Here is a 21810-nt window from a genome sequence, read left to right as displayed (position 1 = left end):
CACCAATTTAAAAATGTACATCTTTTCTTTGTGCAAAACAAAAACATTTTGTCAAATACAGACCATAATAAACATATCTCCTAGCTGCAAACATGAATGTAGTATGAATCAAAGTTTAGAATCTGCATTTCCCCACAATTTCTCCACTTGTTTCAATGAGCTGCGAGAAACAATTCATACAAAACTACATGGCTGTGACGTCTGAGGGTCAAAAAGTGTCTATTTTTGCTGAAGTGTTTTCACAAATTGTTAGGAAGGTGGTATCAGATAATTCTCTCTGAATCCGACTGTAGCCCGTCAGAAATCTCCCTGAATCCGACTGTAGCCCATCAGACTTCTCTATGACTCCGACTGTAGCCCATCAGACTTCTCTATGACTCCGACTGTAGCCCATCAGACTTCTCCATGACTCCGACTGTAGCCCATCAGAATTCTCTCTGAGTCCGACTGTAGCCCATCAGACTTCTCTATGACTCCGACTGTAGCCCATCAGACTTCTCTATGACTCCGACTGTAGCCCATCAGAATTCTCTCTGAATCCGACTGTAGCCCGTCAGAAATCTCTCTGAATCCGACTGTAGCCCGTCAGAATTCTCTCTATGACTCCGACTGTAGCCCATCAGAATTCTCTCTGAATCCGACTGTAGCCCATCAGAATTCTCTCTGAATCCGACTGTAGCCCGTCAGAAATCTCTCTGAATCCGACTGTAGCCCGTCAGAATTCTCTCTATGACTCCGACTGTAGCCCATCAGAATTCTCTCTGAATCCGACTGTAGCCTATCAGAATTCTCTCTGAATCCGACTGTAGCCCATCAGAATTCTCTCTGAATCCGACTGTAGCCCGTCAGAATTCTCTCTATGACTCCGACTGTAGCCCATCAGAATCCGACTGTAGCCTGAAAAAATTCTCTCTGATCTACGAGAAATAATTCACACAGAACTACGTGGCTGTGACGTCTGAGGGTAAAAAATCGTCTATTTTTGCTGAAGTGTTTTCACAAATTGTTTGGAAGATGTTATCAAAACAGACGTAAACAAGCACTTCTCAGGACGGAGCGCAGGGCTGACTCAGGTTGGGGTTTATCTAACCCGTCCCACTGCTTTCAGGAACAATAACAGGCTGGACGTGTATATCTGAGAGAGCAAGGCGTGTCTTACGAAATGCCTTGTTTCACCTGGAGTCGACTGAGCTGACAACTCCATTCCCTCTGCCACTCTGTTCTTCTGTTTACCCCTAAATTAACCCCCGTTCACCCCGAGAGGTGTTTTCAGTCTGCTGACACACCGCTGGAGCTGCCTGTCACTCCTAATCCAGCGCTCCTGCACAGGGATTCCTGCGTCTTTCCATTCTGTCACCTTTCCTTCTCCTGGATCCGAAGGGTGTAATTAGAAGAATCCGAGGCTAAAGGCTGGGTTTGGAGGAGGACGCTGGGCTTTTGTTTGTGCACTCGGTTCTAGAGTGAAGAAGAAAAGGCTTCCATATGACTTCATCATTCCTAAAGCTGCCAGGAAGTTGAAGTCAGTCAGGTTCAATTTTTTTCAATTCAATTCCGTGTGTACTGCTTTCTGTGGGAGCCATTGTCCCAAAGCAGCTTTCCAGAAATGTGGGTGGTGCCTTCTAATGAGCATCGCACAAGGAGACAGTTTCAGGAAAAACTCCCTAAGAGCGTGGGGCGGATCCACGGAGAGGAACGGAAACGCAAAGAAAATCTTCCTAAGAGGTCTTTTTCCCAGCTGCCCACTACTCATGTCAAACATGATCCGGAGATCCATTTTTCACTCTCGCAGATATCTCACATACCTTTCATAGTGGCGTTAAGCATCTTCCAGTTCAGCCTGACCCACAGCTCAGAGTTTAGAATCCAAACACAATCCAACCCCATGTTCCCTTGTCTGAATCAGACAGTAGCCTAATGAAAAAATGAAAATTCTCTCTGAATCCGAATGTAGCCCCAAAAAATCCTCTCTGAATCCAACTGTAGCCCATCAGAATACTTTCTGAATCCGACTGTAGCCCCAAAAAATCCTCTCTGAATCCGACTGTAGCTCGTCAGAATTCACTCTGAATCCGACTGTAGCCCATCAGAATTCTCTCTGAATCCGACTGTAGCCTATCAGAATTCTCTCTGAATCCGACTGTAGCCCCAAAAAATCCTCTCTGAATCCGATTGTAGCCTCAAAATTTCTCTCTGAATCCGACTGTAGCCCGTCAGAATTCTCTTAACTTAACTTAAAGGGAAACTCAGAACACAGATTTTATACAATATCTGCATAATTCAGTTGTAGAGAAACTTACAGACTCAGATGTCTTTACAGTGGTGGTGATAGGAACCAGGGGTCGCCATGACTACAACACAAATATAGACATTTTATTTACTATCCAGAACCACCAGTGAACCTACACGAGTCTTCTGAGTTTATATGGAATGTTGATGATGGAAAATAGTGGAAAATCTGAAATAATAAGTTTTCTTTGGGGACTATTTTGCCTCACAGCACCCTGCGTATTATGTATCCCTCCACCATGAATGGAGTTTACAACCAAAATCTTCTCAAAACTATCATAAAACAGTGTCTCAGTCATCAGGCAGTGAATTCATAACCATTTTCTGTGAGGGAGCTTTTAGAGGTGGACGTCTGGTTCCTATCACCACCACTGTGAACAGTTCTGACTCAGTAAGTCTCTTTCGAATGGATCATTTTGCATCTTAAATACTTAACTATGCAGAAAGGTGGAAAAAGTCTGTGGAAGTCCAGTTTAAAACATTTTTTAGGGTGACACTAATTTTCATGCTACAGTATATCTGTTGGTTTGACCTCACCGGCCACCGGTCAGGAGAAGCCTATTTCTTCTAGAGAGAAACTCGTGGACCACAGAGGAAGGGGAGGAGAAATATTCCTCGGTGCGTCTGATGAAAAGTTGATGAACAGTCTGAGGGAACAGCCTCCCTAAAAGAACGCCACACGCGCTCACACCCGGCGGCGTGCGAGCCCCCCGGCTCCCTCATAAATATCAATTTTAACATTCAGCCCCAGCAATCGATACGATTTAAACCATGGAATTCAGCTTAAGGAGTTTGCTTTATCTAATTGGCCTTCACTGAAAAATGAAGTGGGCTGCTGGTCAGCGCGGAGGGGGCGGCGTTCTCCCGCTGTCCGCGGAGCGTCATCAATCTCCACCGACCAAAATCCCTCTGACCGCCCATTTGTTTCTGGAGCATGCGTGATCCTCCCATCCCATAATGCACCCCTCTCTCGGAGGAGGACTCATCCTGCCATCACCTCGTTAGCCAGGAGGCCGAGACCCAGACGAGTTATAAATTGTTGCGTATAAATTATTATTTTTTTCTCCGGAGGAGAGAAATCTATTGTGAAGTTAACTTTTATAGAGCTGTGCATAACAGAAAGCGATGGATGGCTGTGTTGGAGGTGAGGAGGGAGGCAGAGATTCATTTATCAGAGTAAGGAGATCACAGACGCTGCAGCCCAGCCTCAGCCAGCCACTGTCCGCCGAGGCCGCTGAGCCAAAACGGCATTGAGTCGCCTGAATGTTAACGAGGCTATCCCAAGGAATATCAAACCTTCTCTGCTTTATTGAAGTAAAAGTGTGTAGACATCATTTCAAACTGTACAGTTCACTGTCCGTTCATGTCGGTCGTGAAAACATTCTGAATTCATTGTTTTTGTGATGTCAGACATTTTCCTCTGTCCGTTTAATCAGCCTACAGCAGTTGAGCTCCGCCTAGTCACGTTGAAGTTATAAGGAATGTTTCAGCCTGGCAGAATACAGAGCAGCCAATCAGAACAGAGCTCATTTACATATCGCTGTTGTCGGAAGAAAACCTCGTATCTCCAAAATGACAACTTTACAGGAAAAGGAAAAATCCTACTTTACTTTTAATGTAAGTCAATGGAACCAGACCGTAACATTCTGACCACCTCCTTGTTTCTACGCTCATTGTCCATTTTATCAGCTCCACTTACTATATAGGTCACTTTGTAGTTCTACAGTTACAGACTGTAGTCCATCTTTTTCTCTGCATACTTTGTTAGCCCCCTTTTACCCTGTTCTTCAGTGGTCAGGACCCCCATGGACCCTCACAGAGCAGGTACTATTTGGGTGGTGGATCATTCTCAGCACTGCAGTAACACTGACGTGGTGGTGGTGTGTTAGTGTGTGTTGTGCTGGTCTGAGTGGATCAGACACAGCAGTGCTGCTGGAGTTTTTGAAACACCTCAGTGTCACTGCTGGACTGAGAATAGTCCACCAACCAAAAATATCCAGCCTACAGCGTCCTGTGGGCAGCGTCCTGTGACCACTGATGAAGGACTAGAGGATGACCAACACAAACTGTGCAGCAGCAGATGAGCTATCGTCTCTGACTTTACATCTACAAGGTGGACTGACAAGGTAGGAGTGTCTAATAGAGTGGACAGTGAGTGGTCACAGTGTTTAAAAACTCCAGCAGCACTGCTGTGTCTGATCCACTCATACCAGCACAACCCTGGGTGTTTTGAAATTATATCAAAAACTGAAAAACGTCAAAAATGGAGATACGAGGTTTTCTTCTGACAACAGCGATTTATCAGTCTTAAAGGCACAATAACAGAAACAGCCTGTTTCATTCTAAGAGATAAAGAGACGTTTGGAGATGGTCGTATAGAAATGAGTTTTTTTTTTACATAAGACCACACAAACATGAGAAGTGGACCTCTAAAAAAATAAATTAGATTTTTTAACTTTTGTATAAAGTTCCTCATCATGTAGTTTAAGCATAGTTGGTGCCCCGTGTGAAATGCAGTGTTTCAGTAGAGCAGTTTTAAAGAACAGTATTTTCCTTCTCTTCCCTTCCCAAAAGTTAAAACATCAGCCAAAACATATTTGATGTTTGAAGTTTGCTTCCTTGGTTTTGCACTTGAGCTACGAGGCTAATGTAGCTAACAAGTAATTAAGGCTGAAAGATGAATTGCTTTTATATCGAAATCGTAATAAATGTAAGAGAGTGCAGTTTTCAAATCGCAAGAGCTGCAGTTTTTAACCCGTGTTTGGTGTTAAACATTTTCATTGTTTACCAAAATAAAAAAAATGATGTGCTTTATTATTATTTCAGCCTCAGATTCTTGTCCTTTGCTCATTTTCTGTGAAGAACATATAAAATAACCCATTTTCAGTGTCTTCACTCTGTTCACCCCCCACACATTTATATTACACATGTGGTGTTGGGCTGAACCCACGGGGAGTAAAAGTGTGGAGGTGCTGTGTCCTTCACTCTGTTCTCCTCCTACATGGCCTGCTGTTAGTGTGTGTGTGTGTGTGTGTGTGTGTGTGAGGGTGGACAACATGGACAGGCTGCTGACTGGCTACAGCTGCTAAAGTAGAACCCTACACTGGACACTCGTGATATTTTAAACATGGTATTTTTACATAAACTGTTATGGCTGTATTGATTTAAACAAACAATAATGTGGTGGGTCCAGCAGACCACTGAGTAACAAACAGACACCACACAGGGGTTAAGAGTTATAGACTACATTAAGTTTTAAGAGGGGAAATTTAATAACACAAAGCTTGTAAACTGCCTTTAGATGAGTTAGACCATTCAGAGGCAACCAAACCTCCATATGTTGTGATGTCATAACCACAACATACTGGCAGTCTGGCTCACCACATTCAGGGTTCAAGCTTTGGAGGCGTGTCTGCAGATTCTTCGAGGAGCTGAAAGTGAGTCTCCTGAAGAGAATGGAGGCTGGAATAGAGCTGTTTGTTTTCCTTTTGAAAGGAAATGAAATGAATGAAAGGTGGTCTCTGACTTTCGCACAGCCCTGTATGTGTCGTAGAGTAACGTGTGTGACTGTGTGTGTTTCAGGGTCGCGCTCTGCTACACTGGGCGTGTGATAGAGGGCATAAAGAGCTGGTGTCTCTCTTACTGAACAACAGCGCTGACATCAACAGCCAGGTCAGTACACCTGCACGCCCTGTTCGAGGTATCTAGAACCTAACTGGTAGGTGTTTTGGCCCAAGAACAGCTGGAACATCTCTCCTCTGCTCCATATTATTCATGTATCAATATTATCATTATATGTTCAGGAATGGACGTTATCAGCATTTCACAAATCAACTAATAACTAATGATTAGTATTCAGGTAGTGGAACGTCATTTCAGGGGTCATAACAAAGGCCACGAACAGCACATACTGTGAAAATGTATAAAAATGATCTTAGGCTGTTGCAGTAATTCAAAATCGTATCAAACAAACATTCTTTTGGAATGAAACCTCTCACACAACACACGTTATCATTTATCTGTCTAGTCAGCTAAAATTGCAATATCTATGCTCTTTTTAAAATTGTGAAAAACACTGAAGTCCTCATACCAGGAGTCAACAAAACACGGCTGCGGAGCCGCATGCGGCTCTTTTACTGCCCTGTTGTGGCTCCACAGCAGAATCAGATTAGTAGGTAAAAATAAAATAATCCTCCTTTACAGTAAAATAAAGCTCTGCTGATCGTTCAACACAGTTTAACAATAAATGGTCTTAAACTCTGGAGTTAATGTAGAACTGCTAATTCACCCTTTAACCCTGAAGATCAGCGCAGACTGCTGGTCACCATAGCAACACAGACAACAATCTCACCTAGCTAGTAGCTAACGAAACAGTAAAGAGAGAGATTTAAGACCAACATCGATAATTTGGAGACGATGGACTTATTTACATTTATAATCACTCCAGCTGGTTTCCTGATATGTTTAATCTGCAGTGAGAAACTGACAAACACTAAAAAGTCACGAAGCTGAAGTCAGTTTCTCTTTCAGATTTTTCCGTTCCACCTTAAATGGTGCAGCAGTTACATTCTGGCGCCTCAGGCACTGTTTAAGGTGGAACCAAAAAATTCAAACAAGAAGCTGGCGAATGAGACTTCCTCCTCGTAAAAAGTTGAATGCTGAGAGGCATTTTACAGGAAATTGTTATACTTTGGCGAAAAAGTTTCCTGCTGGAGATGCGAGAAAAGCAGCTATAGCTGAGCTAAAGCTTAAAGCAGAGGAAAGTAAGTCTGCGTTTATATTATATTTATATCCTATATTAGTACATTAACACACACTGAGACATATTTACAGCCAAGATGGTAAAATGGACATAAAGTGTTGCGGCTCCCAAAGTGGATTGATTTTTATTAAAAGGACAAAATGACTCTTCTTAACATTTGGGTTGCGACCCCTGCCCCATACCTATGGATATGTTTCTAAATTATATACAACTCTTCAAAAGTTCAAAATCACTTTCTTTATTGACAAGTTTGGTTATTTTGTCTGTCAGGGGTCCCCAAACTTTCTAACTTGCAGCCCACACAACTGACCACAAAAGCTTCCTTGGCTCACAAAATCTTGCAAACAAATATAATAATCAATGTATCCCGTCAATTCTGCTGATTTTGCAACATAATGCAACACACTAAACACTAAAATATAACAGAACATTTTCTAACTGACCTAATGGATTAGCTAATGTTGTTTGGCAGCTACCAAGCGCCGGATGACATACTGAAGAAATGAAAGTTGCAGATTAAAAGGTTTAGATCTATATTTGTTTTTCCTCCAACTGACACCATAATTTGTTTGGTTTCAACCTTCACTTGAAAAGACCTGTGAGTGTACAGCATGGAGCGGCATTCAGTTCTCAGACATGATAAAGGCCTTTACAACCCATTCGTTTATGTAGTGTTTTCCGGCAACAGTAAACTAATTCGAGCACGTCTATAACTGATAATATCTTGCAAACCAAACGCAAATCTGACTTTTTATTTATGTTCTGTTCGATTTTTTGCCCATTGACGGTCGTCATAACGACAACCAAGCTGCCTGTTTCTGAGCGACTGGAACTTTATGAGAAACATCAGAAGGATTTTTTTTTGCCTTCTGCTTCCTCATGGATGGTTTTAGCATCTTGAAATTGAGTTGAGCTGTGTCTGAAACTCCAGCTTCTGAATGAAGTGGTTCCTTCTGCCTTTAAAGAATGGATAGTAGCCCACTCAAAGTCATCATTTACCATTTTGTAAGGAGCAAATACACCAATCAGGCGTAACATTCTGACCACCTCCTTGTTTCTACGCTCATTGTCCATTTTATCAGCTCCACTTACTATATAGGTGCACTTTGTAGTTCTACAGTTACAGACTGTAGTCCATCTGTTTCTCTGATACTTTGTTAGCCCCCTTTTACCCTGTTCTTCAGTGGTCAGGACCCCCATGGACCCTCACAGAGCAGGTACTATTTGGGTGGTGGATCATTCTCAGCACTGCAGTAACACTGACGTGGTGGTGGTGTGTTAGTGTGTGTTGTGCTGTGGGCAGCGTCCTGTGACCACTGATGAAGGACTAGAGGATGACCAACACAAACTGTGCAGCAGCAGATGAGCTATCGTCTTTGACTTTACATCTACTGACAAGGTAGGAGTGTCTAATAGAGTGGACAGTGAGTGGACATAGTGTTTAAAAACTCCAGCAGCACTGCTGTGTCTGATCCACTCGTACCAGCGCAACACACACTAACACACCACCACCATGTCAGTGTTACTGCAGTGCTGAGAATGATCCACCAAACAAATAGTACCTGCTCTGTGAGGGTCCACGGGGGTCCTGACCACTGAAGAACAGGGTAAAAGAGGGCTACAAAGTATCAGAGAAACAGATGGACTACAGTCTGTAACTGTAGAACTACAAAGTGCACCTATATAGTAAGTGGAGCTGATAAAATGGACAATGAGTGTAGAAACAAGGAGGTGGTCAGAATGTTATGTCTGATCGGTGTATCTTTCATCTGAAAACATTCTACCTGTTTGTTTGTTTGTTTTTGTTGCGCCGCGATGAGGCTCGGTACTCACTGCTGTGTTTTTCTTCATTTTGGTTTATACTTTGGTTTTCATGGTTTTCTCATTCTGAGATTTGGTGACCTGTATCATTTGTAGGTAGTTCAGCCTCGGGATCTTTTTTGAAATACCCTGTTTGTACCCATTTATCCATGACATAAGAATTCTATACAAATGAAAAGAGAAACATTTTACATTGACTTGCTGTGAAAATGTAAACATAGTGAGATGAGATCAATCCAAATATGCTCTTCTATTTTTGAAAAATTTTAAATAAAAATATATAGAATAACATTTGGATAAATGTGGCAGTACCACTGTGGCCCACAGTTTGAAAACCACTGTTACATACAATATAACTACTTGTGTGGATTTAAATTTTGCATATCATTCTCCAAAAGATGTTTAGATGTTTTTTATTAAGTATTTCAAGGTTTCTGTGAACAGTGTGTTATTAAATAATAAACAATATACTCAAATCTGTTTACAGATCCATTTATATATTTTTTTTAAAGTTATCTGCCTTGAAATGTGATCATAGGACAAATTCTAGGTGTTCATTTTATCATAACTTAGTCCTCAGTTTTCTGCAGTCTCAGTGTTCTGCAGTGTTCTACGGCTCTGTGATTTGTGTGCTTGTCACTAAACCTAATATTTTAACGAAACTGCATCATGAAGAAACAGCCTGAAAAGACTAGTGGAGATGGATCAATAAGTGGTGCTGTGGCAGAAATTGAAAAAGTGAGGCCTGCTTGCAAAATAGTGTTTGGACCCCGGGAGTTGCCGCCTATTGCTATATTATTGTTAATACAGTACTGTGCAAAATTGCTTTTTGGGAGATATTTCTGAGGAGGTTAGATATCAGATAATCCACTTGCATAAAGAAGGACTAAGTCAAAGAACGAAAAACAAAAGTTTCCAAACTAGAGTTCACAAAATGATAAAAAATAGAAAAATCATTTGTGCTAGAATGCTGGAACTGGACATCTGAGATGTGGAGTAAAGTTTTCAGAGTCTAAATTTGTCAGTGGAGTCATGGATTGTGAGAAAATGCTAAACCAGCTTCTAAGACTGAACTTTGGAGGTGTGTCTGCAGATTCTTTGAGAAACTGAAAGTGAGTCTCCTCAAAAGAATGGAAGCTGTGGACACAATAGATTTAGAACAGTACTGTGTGTGTTTGTATGTATATATATATATATATATATATATATATATATATATATATACATACATACAATGTATGTGTATGTATAAAATTGTAATACTAACCAGCAGCATGCTTGTATCCCACTGTCTCCCAGCTTCACACAGAAATCCGCTCAGCCTTAAACACCCTCAGGTATGTGTGCAGCTGTGGCGCTGCAGGAGCTGCAGTTATGGGGTTTTAAAGGCTGATTGAGCTTTGCTGCTTTAAGCCGTCTGAACCTGCACGCTCGTCCTGATCCTCAATAAGACAAATCAATTGGAAGTAATCAGCCAAATTGTTTGCATTATACAACTCATATAATCAGAACATTTGCAAATGACTTTCATTTTTTTTATTGTGTAGGCGTGGATCAAAGCTTGGCTCAGACAAAGACATCAGCGCTGCTTTGTTTTTACATTTAAGCAGATAAAAATCCACTGCAGACGGGCCTCTGAAGCCCCGTAAGGAGGGACAGTGTGATATTATGTCATGTCCTGCTGGAATACTGACAGAAAACTGGACCTCCATATTTAACAAGAATCATAACCTTCCCTGCATGCTTTTCTCCTCTGTGTCCAGCAGCCTTTGGATCGCAGCACAAATTAAGCTGCAATCTATAATTCGTGACTTTGTGATACTGACCTCTAAATGATCAGAGAGGGTCATTTCGGTTTGATTAGCACATCATTCGAAAGAGTCAGGAATTCAAACGAATCGCCCACTGAGCCTGGTAGACGTACTGTAAACTACATCATTTTAATTTACCATTTAAACAACAACCTTATGATTCAGTTATAAATCGTAAAGGTTATTACCCAGTAACTAGTCAGTTACTACTGTTAATTATTCAATATCTACTATAAATAATTCAGTATCTGCTACAAATTATTCAGTGTCCACCATGAATTATTCAATAACTACTATTAGATATTCAATACTTACTATAAACTACTCAGTATCTTTGATTAATTATTCAGTATCTGCTATGAATTATTATCTGCTATGAATATCTGTTATGAATTATTCAGTGCCTACTACAAATTATTCAGTGTCTACCATGAATTATGCAGTAACTACTAATTAGTCAATATTTATAAACCATTCAGTATCTTTGATTAGTTATTCAATAACTGCTATGAATTGTTCAGAAACTACTATTAATTATTCAATATTTACTATAAACTATTTAGCCTCTTTGATGAATTATTGAGTGTCTCCTATGAATTATACAATACCTAATATGAACTGTTCAATACTTAGTATAAATTAATCAGTATTTGCTATGAATTATTTAATGCCTACTATGAATTATTCACTACTATTAATTATTCAATATTTACTAGCAATTATTTGGTATTTAATAATAATTAATCAATATCTACCATGAATTATTCAATATCTACTCTGAAATGTTCATTTATTGCTATGAATGTACTACAACACTAATGTGTAAATGCTGTAATTATAAGAGTGATTGGTGCATTTCATGCAAACCGTAGTAAGACACTAGAATTCCTACACGTATAATTTAACTTCTATACATTGGGTGATATGATATCCTACATGAATGCCATGTTTAATGTCTAACGTAGATCAGATTGTTCAGTAAACATGGCTGCTGCAGGTAGATGTTACGCCACCTGATGTTACGGTTGTTTAGAACGTCCTCACACCACCATGCCGGATTTCAGACATCAGACAAAACAGCTTCGGGTATCGGAAAAAAGACGTGAAGAAACGTCTCAAATCGTGTCTCAGCAAAATGATCAACAGAACCTATAATTTGACCCAAACTTCTGCAGACAACTGTAGTTGAGCATGTGTAGATCGTCTATAGAGGACCGTTCAGTTTTCACTTGCATGTCAATAACCTTTCAAGTCTCTCTGAACATAACGCACATCATTATTATCGTTTTTATCCGTCTAAACGGCGCACTTTGGAACAGGGTCTGCGGTGTTGATCTGTCTTTGCACTGATCCGGTTTTAGCTTACCGTTAAATAAGAGTGATTACTTTTTTAATTTGTTGATTGGAAAAGGAGGGGCGGGGTGCCATTATGCCTTGAATGAATATTGTTTTTAAAATTAATCAGCTGATGGTTGGGTCTGAATGGTGTGGTATTTGTGCGTTTGTGTGTAATCCTGGATGAAGGGGGACTACAATAGGTAGAGCCTTTGCTCTGTCCTCCTGCCGCAGATTAGCTGATGTGCCACCTGCCAGCGCGCCAGCCGCCCAAAAACCAAGCCATTCACCACAGCTCTGAAGCTAAACTGGGCCAAATGGCAGCGTTTTGTGTTTGGGTTGTTCTCTGGTCGTCACTCAGAGCTCTCGGAATGCTTTGATAGTGAATTATTAAAGCCTAATCTGTAATTTAAAGGAAATTGTGATAGTGGCCTCAGAGCTGATGAGGAGATAAGATCACTTGGAGTGGCACAGTACAGTAAATGACGTGCTCGTGTGGAATAAGGGTTACTGTGGACAGACATATTCAGACTTTAAAAATATTTAAAAAGTCTCATACTGATTTGGGCATTTGCACTGAAAGCCGAGAAAACAGCCATTGTTTTTAATGGAGATAAGCACACTGGCGTCGACATCCTAATTTCTCAAAATTCAGCTGTCACAGTGCGTCACAGTGCGCCGCTCAACATTTCGCCATTACTACATTAAGTTAAAGCCATATCGAGGCCACAGAGAGCCACGGTGGATCACACGTGGCTTGAAACGGCAGACAGTCTTTCAAATAACCAGACAGATACTAACGGTCTGTTACCCCAGCTGACGTTCCTGTCCGAGCCTTTTTCAGCTCATTTCTATCAGCGTGTAAACAGCTGGTCTGTGAAGAGGCACTAAACTGATACCAAGGGTGAGAAGTGATGCTGCACACTTCATTTCATTCTGTTTATACGAGTGGAGAGTAAAAATGAACTTAAACCCGTCGTTTATCGGCTCTTCCTGCTGGTGTTCTATAGCATCACTCTGCTACGTGATACTGCGTGGCGTTACGCGGCGCATCCGGTGTGCGGTAGCCTTTACTTAGTCTAATATAAATACATACACCTTCCACATTTCGAGGGTTGGAAAGCTGTTCAGGTTTTACCATTTGTCTTTGCAAAAACTGCAGAACCGGAGGAACGACTGGCAAAAACACTACTCTGTGATTAAAGTCAGTGACCTTGTTGTGATGTCAGCACTCATCTGCACCCAAACCTTTCAGGTGTTTAAACCAGCTTTGCACCAGAAGAGCTTCAGTATGTGCTTTTAACAACAGTTTAGTAAAGAAAACTGTACTTCATACTCAGGAAGATACGTCAGTGTTAGTTAAATGAGTCTTATTTAGTCGACCCCTGAACCCCTCATCGGGAGATTGAGCCCTGCCTTCGGTAGCTGGGAGTCCAAGACATCTTAATTGGCGTAGCACTGAATTGTTCAGAATGTTTCCTTGGTATGAAAAGAAGGCTGAAGCTCTCCAGTTATGGGTGACTCTCTCATTATAAAGAGAGCAAAATAGTCTCCTGGAAAATTCCCCTTTAACTGCTACTGTACCTGTAGCTAACCCACTATCCGTCCGGCCTGCAGTGGTTATTGATCTACCTAACTGCGTTCTGCCGCTTTGACCTCAATTAGGTTACGGCTCAGAGTCTGACGGAGTGAGACGGTTAGTGCGGCTGTGTGCGGGAGACTGGCTTCGTTAGGGTTTATTACTTTATTACAGCATTTATTAGAGACTCAACTCTACTTCTCCAGCCTCGCCGGCTCAAAACAACAAAAACACAAAGGTTTGCATGTTTGTTTGAGATGGTGTCTGGGTTAAGAAACTTCCAATCCTGTTTACAGCGCTGTGTGTGTAAACTGCCACTTCCTGCAACTTCCCTAAAACCTTTCTGGGTGTTTTCCATGAACACATCACTGTCATACAGCTACGTTATACATCAATGCCTTGTTCTGAGAAATTTTAAGTGTTACTTTTTAAGAAATACTCTTATCATTTCACCAATTTCCACCTGTTAACAAGCACATCTTTCCAAACTGCTGCTATTTCAGCATCGCTGGAGCTCAGTGCACTTGGAAGAGGATGTGATATTGCGATATGTCAAGAGCAAAGTTTTCACACTGCGCAATGTGTGACGATGTTTATCTTTTCAGACGTCTGATCAGATGGAACAGAGAAAAAAGGACCAGTAGTGTTACATTGTAAAAGCATTTCACACCAAACCGCTCTGAATGAACTTTGTTTACATCTTAAAGATTCAGTTATGTTGGAATTTTGTAAAATGGGTGGAATTCCCCTTCAGGATAGTGTAAAACACGTTCAGACAGGTGGATGTGAACGTTTGACTGGTGTTGTAGGTTGTAACCCCAGAAGTTACCTGGAGTTTATAGACTCTTCAGAAAGAAGGCCTAGTCATTTGAGAGTGGGTGTGTCTGTAGCATAAGCCCCGCCCCTCTCCGGCCCACTTTACTCTGATTGGCTGCACCCAGCTGCCTGGTTTTGATGGTGAACAGCAGTTAAAGGTGTTAAAGATGGTAAATGAGAGGCTCTGAAGAGAGTGAGGGGAGATACAGCTTCACATTCACTGTTTACTGGATTTAATGCTTTAAAATCAGCTTTTAATAAAAGAATTAAGTCCAAATATTTTGACTGAATTTTGACTGATGGATTCTCTCCCTCTCTCTCCGTTTCTCTCCCCCCTACCTCTCTCTCATTCTCTCTCTTCCTTTCTCTTGCACGCTCTCTCTCTGTCTCTCTCTCTCTATCTCTCTCTCTCCCCCTTTCTGTCTCCCACTCTCTCTCATTCTGTCTTAGTTCTCTCTCTGTCTCTGTCTTTTTCTCTCTCCCCCTGTCTCAGTTCTCTCCCTCTCTCTCTCTGTTTCTCTCCCCCTCTCTCTCATTCTCTCTCTTCCTTTCTCTCTTTCTCTCTCTGTCTCTATCTTTCTCTCTCTCTCTCTCTCTCTCTCTCTCTCTCTCTCTCTCTCTCTCTCTCTCCCTCTCCCCCTTTCTGTCTCCCACTCTCTCTCACTCTGTCTCAGTTCTCTCTCTGTCTCTCTCTCTGTCTCTGTCTTTTTCTCTCTCTCCCTCCATCTCAGTTCTCTCCCTCTCTCTCTCTGTTTCTCTCCCCCTCCCTCTCTCTCATTCTCTCTCTCTTCCTTTCTCTTGCGCACTCTCTCTCTCTGTCTCTATCTTTTTCTGTCTCTTTCTCTCTCTGTCTCAGTTCTGTCTCTGTCTCTCTCTCCCCTCCTCTTCTCTCTCCCCCATCTCAGTTATCTCTGTGTCTCTCTGTCTCTTTCTGTCTTTCTTTCTTTCTTTCTTTCTTTCTTTCTTTCTCCCCCTCCCTCTTTCTCTCTGTCTCTCTCCCTCTGTCTCTGTTCTCTCTTTCTCTCTCTCTCTCTCTCTCTCTCTCTCTCTCTCTCCCTCTCTCTTTCTCTGTCTCTCTCACCCGTCTCAGTTTTCTCTGACTCTCTCTTTGTCTCTTTTCTTTCTTTCTCTCTCTCTCTCTCTCTCTCTCTCTCTCTCTCTCTCTCTCTCTCTCTCTCTCTGTTTTAAATTCGGTGGTGTGAACACTCTTACATGTGCAGCTCTCTGCTGTCCCTTCGTAACAAATGACCGCGCTCTCAGCATCGTAACGAATCCCCCAGCCAATCCGTCATAACAGCCCCACCTGAGGACCGGGTTATTATCACTAAACACAACTATGATCACAGCAGAGCTAACAGAGAAACGCTGAACTGTAATGAAGATAAAATGACCTTTTTCAGAGACGTGAGAGCTGAATCAGGACCATAAAGTCCACTCTGACACGAACGGGACTGAAACAGCGTCACAGAGAACGTGCTTCAGTGCTTGTGTCTTTAATGCAGGAACGGTGGTCTAGAACGAGGAGACTCTGTGTGAAAGTATCAGCTTTGCCTTTGAGTAAAGGTTGTAACGTAGTTAAGCATCGTCTGCTGTTAAAGGTGAACTGAAATGGTCATGAATACACTGAGACATTTTGGCTGTGTTCACTCAGCAGGTAAAAGTGGCCCGAATCTGATCTTTTTCTCCATATGTGACTCAGCTGTGTGTCTGTCTGTCAGTGTGAACAGAAAAAAAAACACTGAATCTGATATTTTCAATTCAGATTTGAGACACTTTTATATGTGGTACTGAAATCCGATACGTAACTGATATGTGGCAATGTGACTCAGTCTGAACAGCCAGATCGGAATTCATGCGATTTTTACGTCAGTCCAACTCGACATTCGTCATAATTTCGCGCTGCTGAGACTCATAAACATTTAGGCTGATGTTTCTCTACAAAAAATTAGAAGAGACTCATCACAACCGCTCGACACGGCCGCAGGAGAACGAGGCTGCAGCGTCAAAGAACAGTTAAAAGTCTGAAAGCAGAGTTTAAAGAATCCGAGGACGCGAACCAAAGAAGTGACTTCTGGGTGATGAGCCCAGCTGTCAGTCAGTGAAGCTTCATGATGGGTCCTGTGATGCTGGTGAAGATGAAGCTGATCCTCCGGGAGCGACTGGCGTTCGTTGGCGGCCGTGATTGTTTACCTCTGGATGAGCCGTGAAGCAGCGTGACGCTCTGTTCTTCAGCTCTGTGGGTCAGTTTAGAGCTGATCTGTTCAGACTGATCACATTTAAAAGATAATCTGAACAGCCAAACAAAAAATCAGATTTGCTGAGAAAATCCAATTTGGGACACTCTTACCTCCTGTGTGAAAGCAACCTTTGAGAAGGTTTTGGCCTAAAATACATGCAGGGTGTTTTGAGGAAAATAGTCCAAAAAAAAAAAAAAAATTTTCTACATTTTTCACTATTTTACCATCATCAACATTCTCTATAAAACTCAGAAGACACGTGTAGGTTCACTTTCTATCAAGGTCTCAGCGTATGTGAGGTGGCTCCTCAGGAGTGTGTGAAGTTGACAGCAAAGCTAAAACTGGCTAATTTTAAGATTCCAGAATAGAAAAAGGTCACAGAGTAATTCCGTACGGGTTACTTCACAGTTTTAACAGAAGGCTATGAGTACGGAAACCCTTTCCAACCAGGTTCATGTGTTTTTACTGCCACAGTTTTTTTGCCACTTTTCGTGTCTTTTTTTCTGAGACAGTTTAAGTTTTTATCACCGTGATTCGCTTTCTTTTTCGCTCAGTTTCATGTATTTTTTCCCCCACCATGAATTGAGTTGGATGGGAAAAGTGTAATGAGAGCTCTAACGGGCCTCTACAGTATATTTACAGTTTTCAGCTTGATAAATATAAAGTCACTGTCGTACGTACCCTCCTTTACGTTGCTGTCACTGAGGACTGAGAAGATATTTAGTGCCTTGAACACCACAAACAGCAAGTAAACTACACACCAAACTACAGACGTTGGTAATGTTCACGTGTGTTCTGAGTAGATTTGAATGAAACCTGATGAACTTTTTCTCCCTGACTTTCTGCTCAGAGTCTACATTTCGTGTGATGTGGTGATGAGCATCCTGCCTGTTACACTGCCTATGAAGGTCTCGTCAAATATCTGCAGATTCCTCGCGATTCAGATGCAGAATACACTCCACCATCTGAACATGGCCTTAGCACTGTTGGCTCTGTGTGAACGATTGTTGGGCTGAGGCCTTTAAATTGCATTATCCCTTATTAGCCTATAGAAGCTCATTAGTGCTGTGGTGTCGTGTGAAGGCATTGAAGAATTTACCCCTCTGTGGTCTGAGGGCATCTTCTCGATTTGTCCATCTCTTCTTAAACTCTTCTTTAAAGGCTCTTCATATATCATGATCCTCATATGTTTCATATCAAAATGCTCCGTTATCTTCATCACTACTTTCCAAAACCGCTGCAGCAGCTTCAGCAGCTGTAAACTCTCTGCATGCCGTTTCACATGATTCTCCGATGTGGACTGAATGAAGAATGAAGGGTTTCCGGCGTGATGGTCAGTACTTAGTGATTTCCTGAGTGTCCGTTGGTCAGTTTCACACAAAATGTTGACGGACACACGAATCCACCAGTTCCACAGGGTGAGAGGCAGATGACGTGTATCTCAGCCCCTCTTCATAGGCTCATAACTCCGGATGTGAGTCTCGTATGATCTCGTGATAAGATGGACTGGAAAGGGCGACTCTACAGATTCAGGAAGTGTTTGAACTGGATTTCTGAGCTGGATCATCACAAAGATACAGACACAGATATAGAAACATTGAATTTGACACACGGACGCGTTCGCGGACCCCAGAGGGTTAAAACACGAGACGTTCTTGAGCATCATGTGGAGGCTTTGCTTGGTCTATTAGGGCTTTTCTCAGTTCTCGTGCTCACATTCCTCTCTCCATCTCCCTCTCCCTCTCTCTGTCGTTCATTCGTTTGTTGAGCTGCTGATGACTGGCCCTCCTCCATCCATCTGACCGTATCCCTGCCTGCCACAGCACGGTCATTCAACAGCTTTATTCCTGCTCAAACCATCCACATAAATACTGCACAACATTAAAGCTGTCCACAACGAGGAGAGGGAGAGAGAATGAATTAGAGTATTTCCCAGCAGAGGCTGGAATTGCCTGCTGTTTTATTGGTCTTTCCCCACGTGGCGCTTTAGCTCTGCCATGCAGCATTGATTTTCATATTAGTGCACTTTATGCATTTATTTATTTTATGTATTTGTTTTTAACGTGTGCAGATGATCCCGGGCTTGCCCATGTTAATTCTCCACCACTCTTGGCCCAAAGTGGAATCACTTAATGGAGCCCGAGGCGTCCCTGGGGAGGAGCGGAGAGAGACGCAGGGGGAGGGGTGGAGGAAGGATTGAATGTGGTTGGTGTTTTGTTTACATAGACGCTTCCTAAATGCTGAATAGGCACGCGAGTCTGGCAAATCAATGGCAAGCGGCCATCAGCGGATATAAAAAGGAAGAGGAAATGAAAGCGGTAGGTCAGAGGGCTTTAAGGGTCTCCGAAAAAAAAATGGGATCTTCAGATTTTGGAGTGGCCTCCCTTGTGGGTCAGTAGAGCGTTCTCCTGAATGTACATAAAGAATCAATGGCCCAAACCCATTTCACCCCTGACCGCTACCACTTAGCCCTACCCCTCTGTTTTGCGCATTCACGTCTAGGGGTGGGGTGTCCTGATTCTTGTTGAGATAGAGGGGGAGGGTGAAGTGTTGGGGCTACATGACCCTCCAAACGGAGGTTTTTCAGAGACTCCAAACAGAGAGTTATGAGAAAAAAAGAAAAACCAGCAAGACGGAGAACAAGAGATCAAAGAAACACACAAGTGTGAGAATTTTCTCTGTTAAAAATTATGATCGTTTTATCTTAGTTTAATGTCGTTTCAGTGTATTATGGTTGTTTTCTTTATAACAAGCATAAAAAATCACTAATAGTATGCTAATGTCTCGGTAGCTAGCTAGCTAACTTTCCCGTTCCACCGTAAATAGTCCAGCAGTTCTGATGCCTGAAGCGCCAGAATGTAACTGCTGCACCAGTTAAGGTGGAACAGTTAAATTCGAATGAGAATCTGGTGAATATCTGACTTCAGCTTCATATCACTGAAGAATTAGGGGTGGGTGATAATAAATAATTGCCCCCCTCTTTGAAGATCATATGATGCCCTAAATGTAACTAAAGCCCAGCAGTGAGGAGCTGAACTTTACCCTCCTCTGCTGTCACTGCAGACTGGCAGGGTCGCCTACAGGGCAGCGCTGGTAGCTGTTAATGAAGTGATGTTCTTTTTATTTGAGGGTCTCATTTCAGAGGGAAGATTCCAACCACAACTCTTGAATACTCTGGAATGCTCCGGAGGGAGCTGGAACTCACTGGAAGGTTCTGGAACCCTCTGGAATGTTGTTGAACACACAAGTGCTTTGAAAGGTTCTTGCACACTCTGGAAGGTTCTGAAACACTGGATAGTTCTTGATCATTCTGGAAGGTTCTAAAAATTTCTGGGAAGGCTCCTGACCTCTGGAATGCCCCGGAAGGTGCTGGAACACTCTGGAAGGTTCTGGGATTCTGGAACTTTTTGGAATATTCTGGAAGCTTTCTTGAACACTCTCTGTCCATCGGAAGGACACTCGTGAGGCCATAATGTGTGCAGACCAGCCGCTCCCCACACACTCTGGCTGACAAGGTTATCGTACAGAGGTGAAGCAGATTGGATTAGAGCTGACCACGCCTCCTGATCCTTTTAACACGCTTCTTCATATCACACGACACACAGCGCACATACACACTCGCACAGTCTCTCTCTCTCTCTCTCTCTCACACACACACACACACACACACACACACACACACACACACACACACACAGAGAGACACTTCTGACGTATCTTCTGATATACTCTTAAAAAACGGTTCTTTTTAAAAAATTGCCTGTTTAAATGGTTCTTTGCATGGTCAGATGGTCCTTCACAGTGATGCAAATGGTTCTTTTTAGTGTTCATAGATCTATATACATCGGTCAGGCGTAACATTATGACCACCTCCTTGTTTCTACGCTCATTGTCCATTTTATCAGCTCCACTTACTATATAGGTGCACTTTGTAGTTCTACAGTTACAGACTGTAGTCCATCTGTTTCTCTGATACTTTGTTAGCCCCCTTTTACCCTGTTCTTCAGTGGTCAGGACCCTGATGGACTGATGTGCTGGTACAAGTGGATCAGACACAGCAGCGCTGCTGGAGTTTTTAAACACTGTGTCCACTCACTGTCCACTCTATTAGACACTCCTACCTTGTCAGTCCACCTTGTAGATGTAAAGTCAGAGACGACAGCTCATCTGCTGCTGCACAGTTTGTGTTGGTCATCCTCTAGTCCTTCATCAGTGGTCACAGGACGCTGCCCACAGGACGCTGTTGGCTGGATATTTTTGGTTGGTGGACTATTCTCAGTCCAGCAGCGACACTGAGGTGTTTCAAAACTCCAGTAGCACTGCTGTGTCTGATCCACTCAGACCAGCACAACACACACTAACACACCACCACCACGTCAGTGTTACTGCAGTGCTGAGAATGATCCACCACCCAAATAGTACCTGCTCTGTGAGGGTCCATGGGGGTCCTGACCACTGAAGAACAGGGTAAAAGGGGGCTAACAAAGTATCAGAGAAACAGATGGACTACAGTCTGTAACTGTAGAACTACAAAGTGCACCTATATAGTAAGTGGAGCTGATAAAATGGACAATGAGCATAGAAACAAGGAGGTGGTCAGAATGTTATGCCTGATCGGTGTAGAACCACTGTCTTTTCTGAGAAACTCTTGAAGAAGCATCTTTTTGAAGAGTGCACACTTCTGTGCATACGTGTTCTCTCAGCTCACAAAAGATCATGTATGCTTAAATAAGCTGTGCTCATCATTAATGATGCACCGAAGTGAAAATCTTTGGCTGAAACCAAAAATCAGTGTCAGTAACTGGATGGATCAGCTGGGGTTGATTAGCGTTAAAGCTGAAGTCTGCAGGAAGGTAGATCGTCATTGGCAGGGCTGGTGTCCACTGATCGAAGGCAATAAATTCCATAATTTCTATAGTTTGTGCTGTCGTTTGTGAATTTTAAATCATTGTATGAACTTCAGATGGAGTCAGCGTGCTTGCAGGAAGTTTCTGCCTCTGTTTTTAGTGTTTTGTAAAGTTTTGTGCTTTTACACTTGGTTGTAGACATCTTGAATGTTTTTTCAGCTGTTTTTCTTCTTTGGTGGCTGGAATTTTAGTGCATCCCTTCTTATCTTAAAATACAATTCCATCGATTTTTCAAAAATTCTGCATAATTAACTGG

At 42.3% G+C, this 21810-nt stretch overlaps 1 protein-coding gene across 1 annotated transcript in view; it reads left to right on the top strand.

Moving 5' to 3' along the window:
- Positions 1 to 21810, top strand: part of acbd6 (acyl-CoA binding domain containing 6) — an 81229-nt gene that overhangs the window by 33322 nt on the left and 26097 nt on the right. The window contains exon 6 of the mRNA XM_036579621.1: positions 5869 to 5958. Within this exon, the coding sequence (XP_036435514.1) occupies positions 5869 to 5958 (90 nt within the window). The remainder of the gene's footprint in view (positions 1 to 5868; positions 5959 to 21810) is intronic.

The sequence above is a fragment of the Colossoma macropomum genome, unplaced genomic scaffold (assembly GCF_904425465.1).
Source record: "Colossoma macropomum unplaced genomic scaffold, Colossoma_macropomum, whole genome shotgun sequence".
Lineage (NCBI taxonomy): Eukaryota > Metazoa > Chordata > Actinopteri > Characiformes > Serrasalmidae > Colossoma > Colossoma macropomum.
Note: the sequence above shows the minus strand (reverse complement) of the source record. Positions and strands in the feature narration are given on the sequence as shown.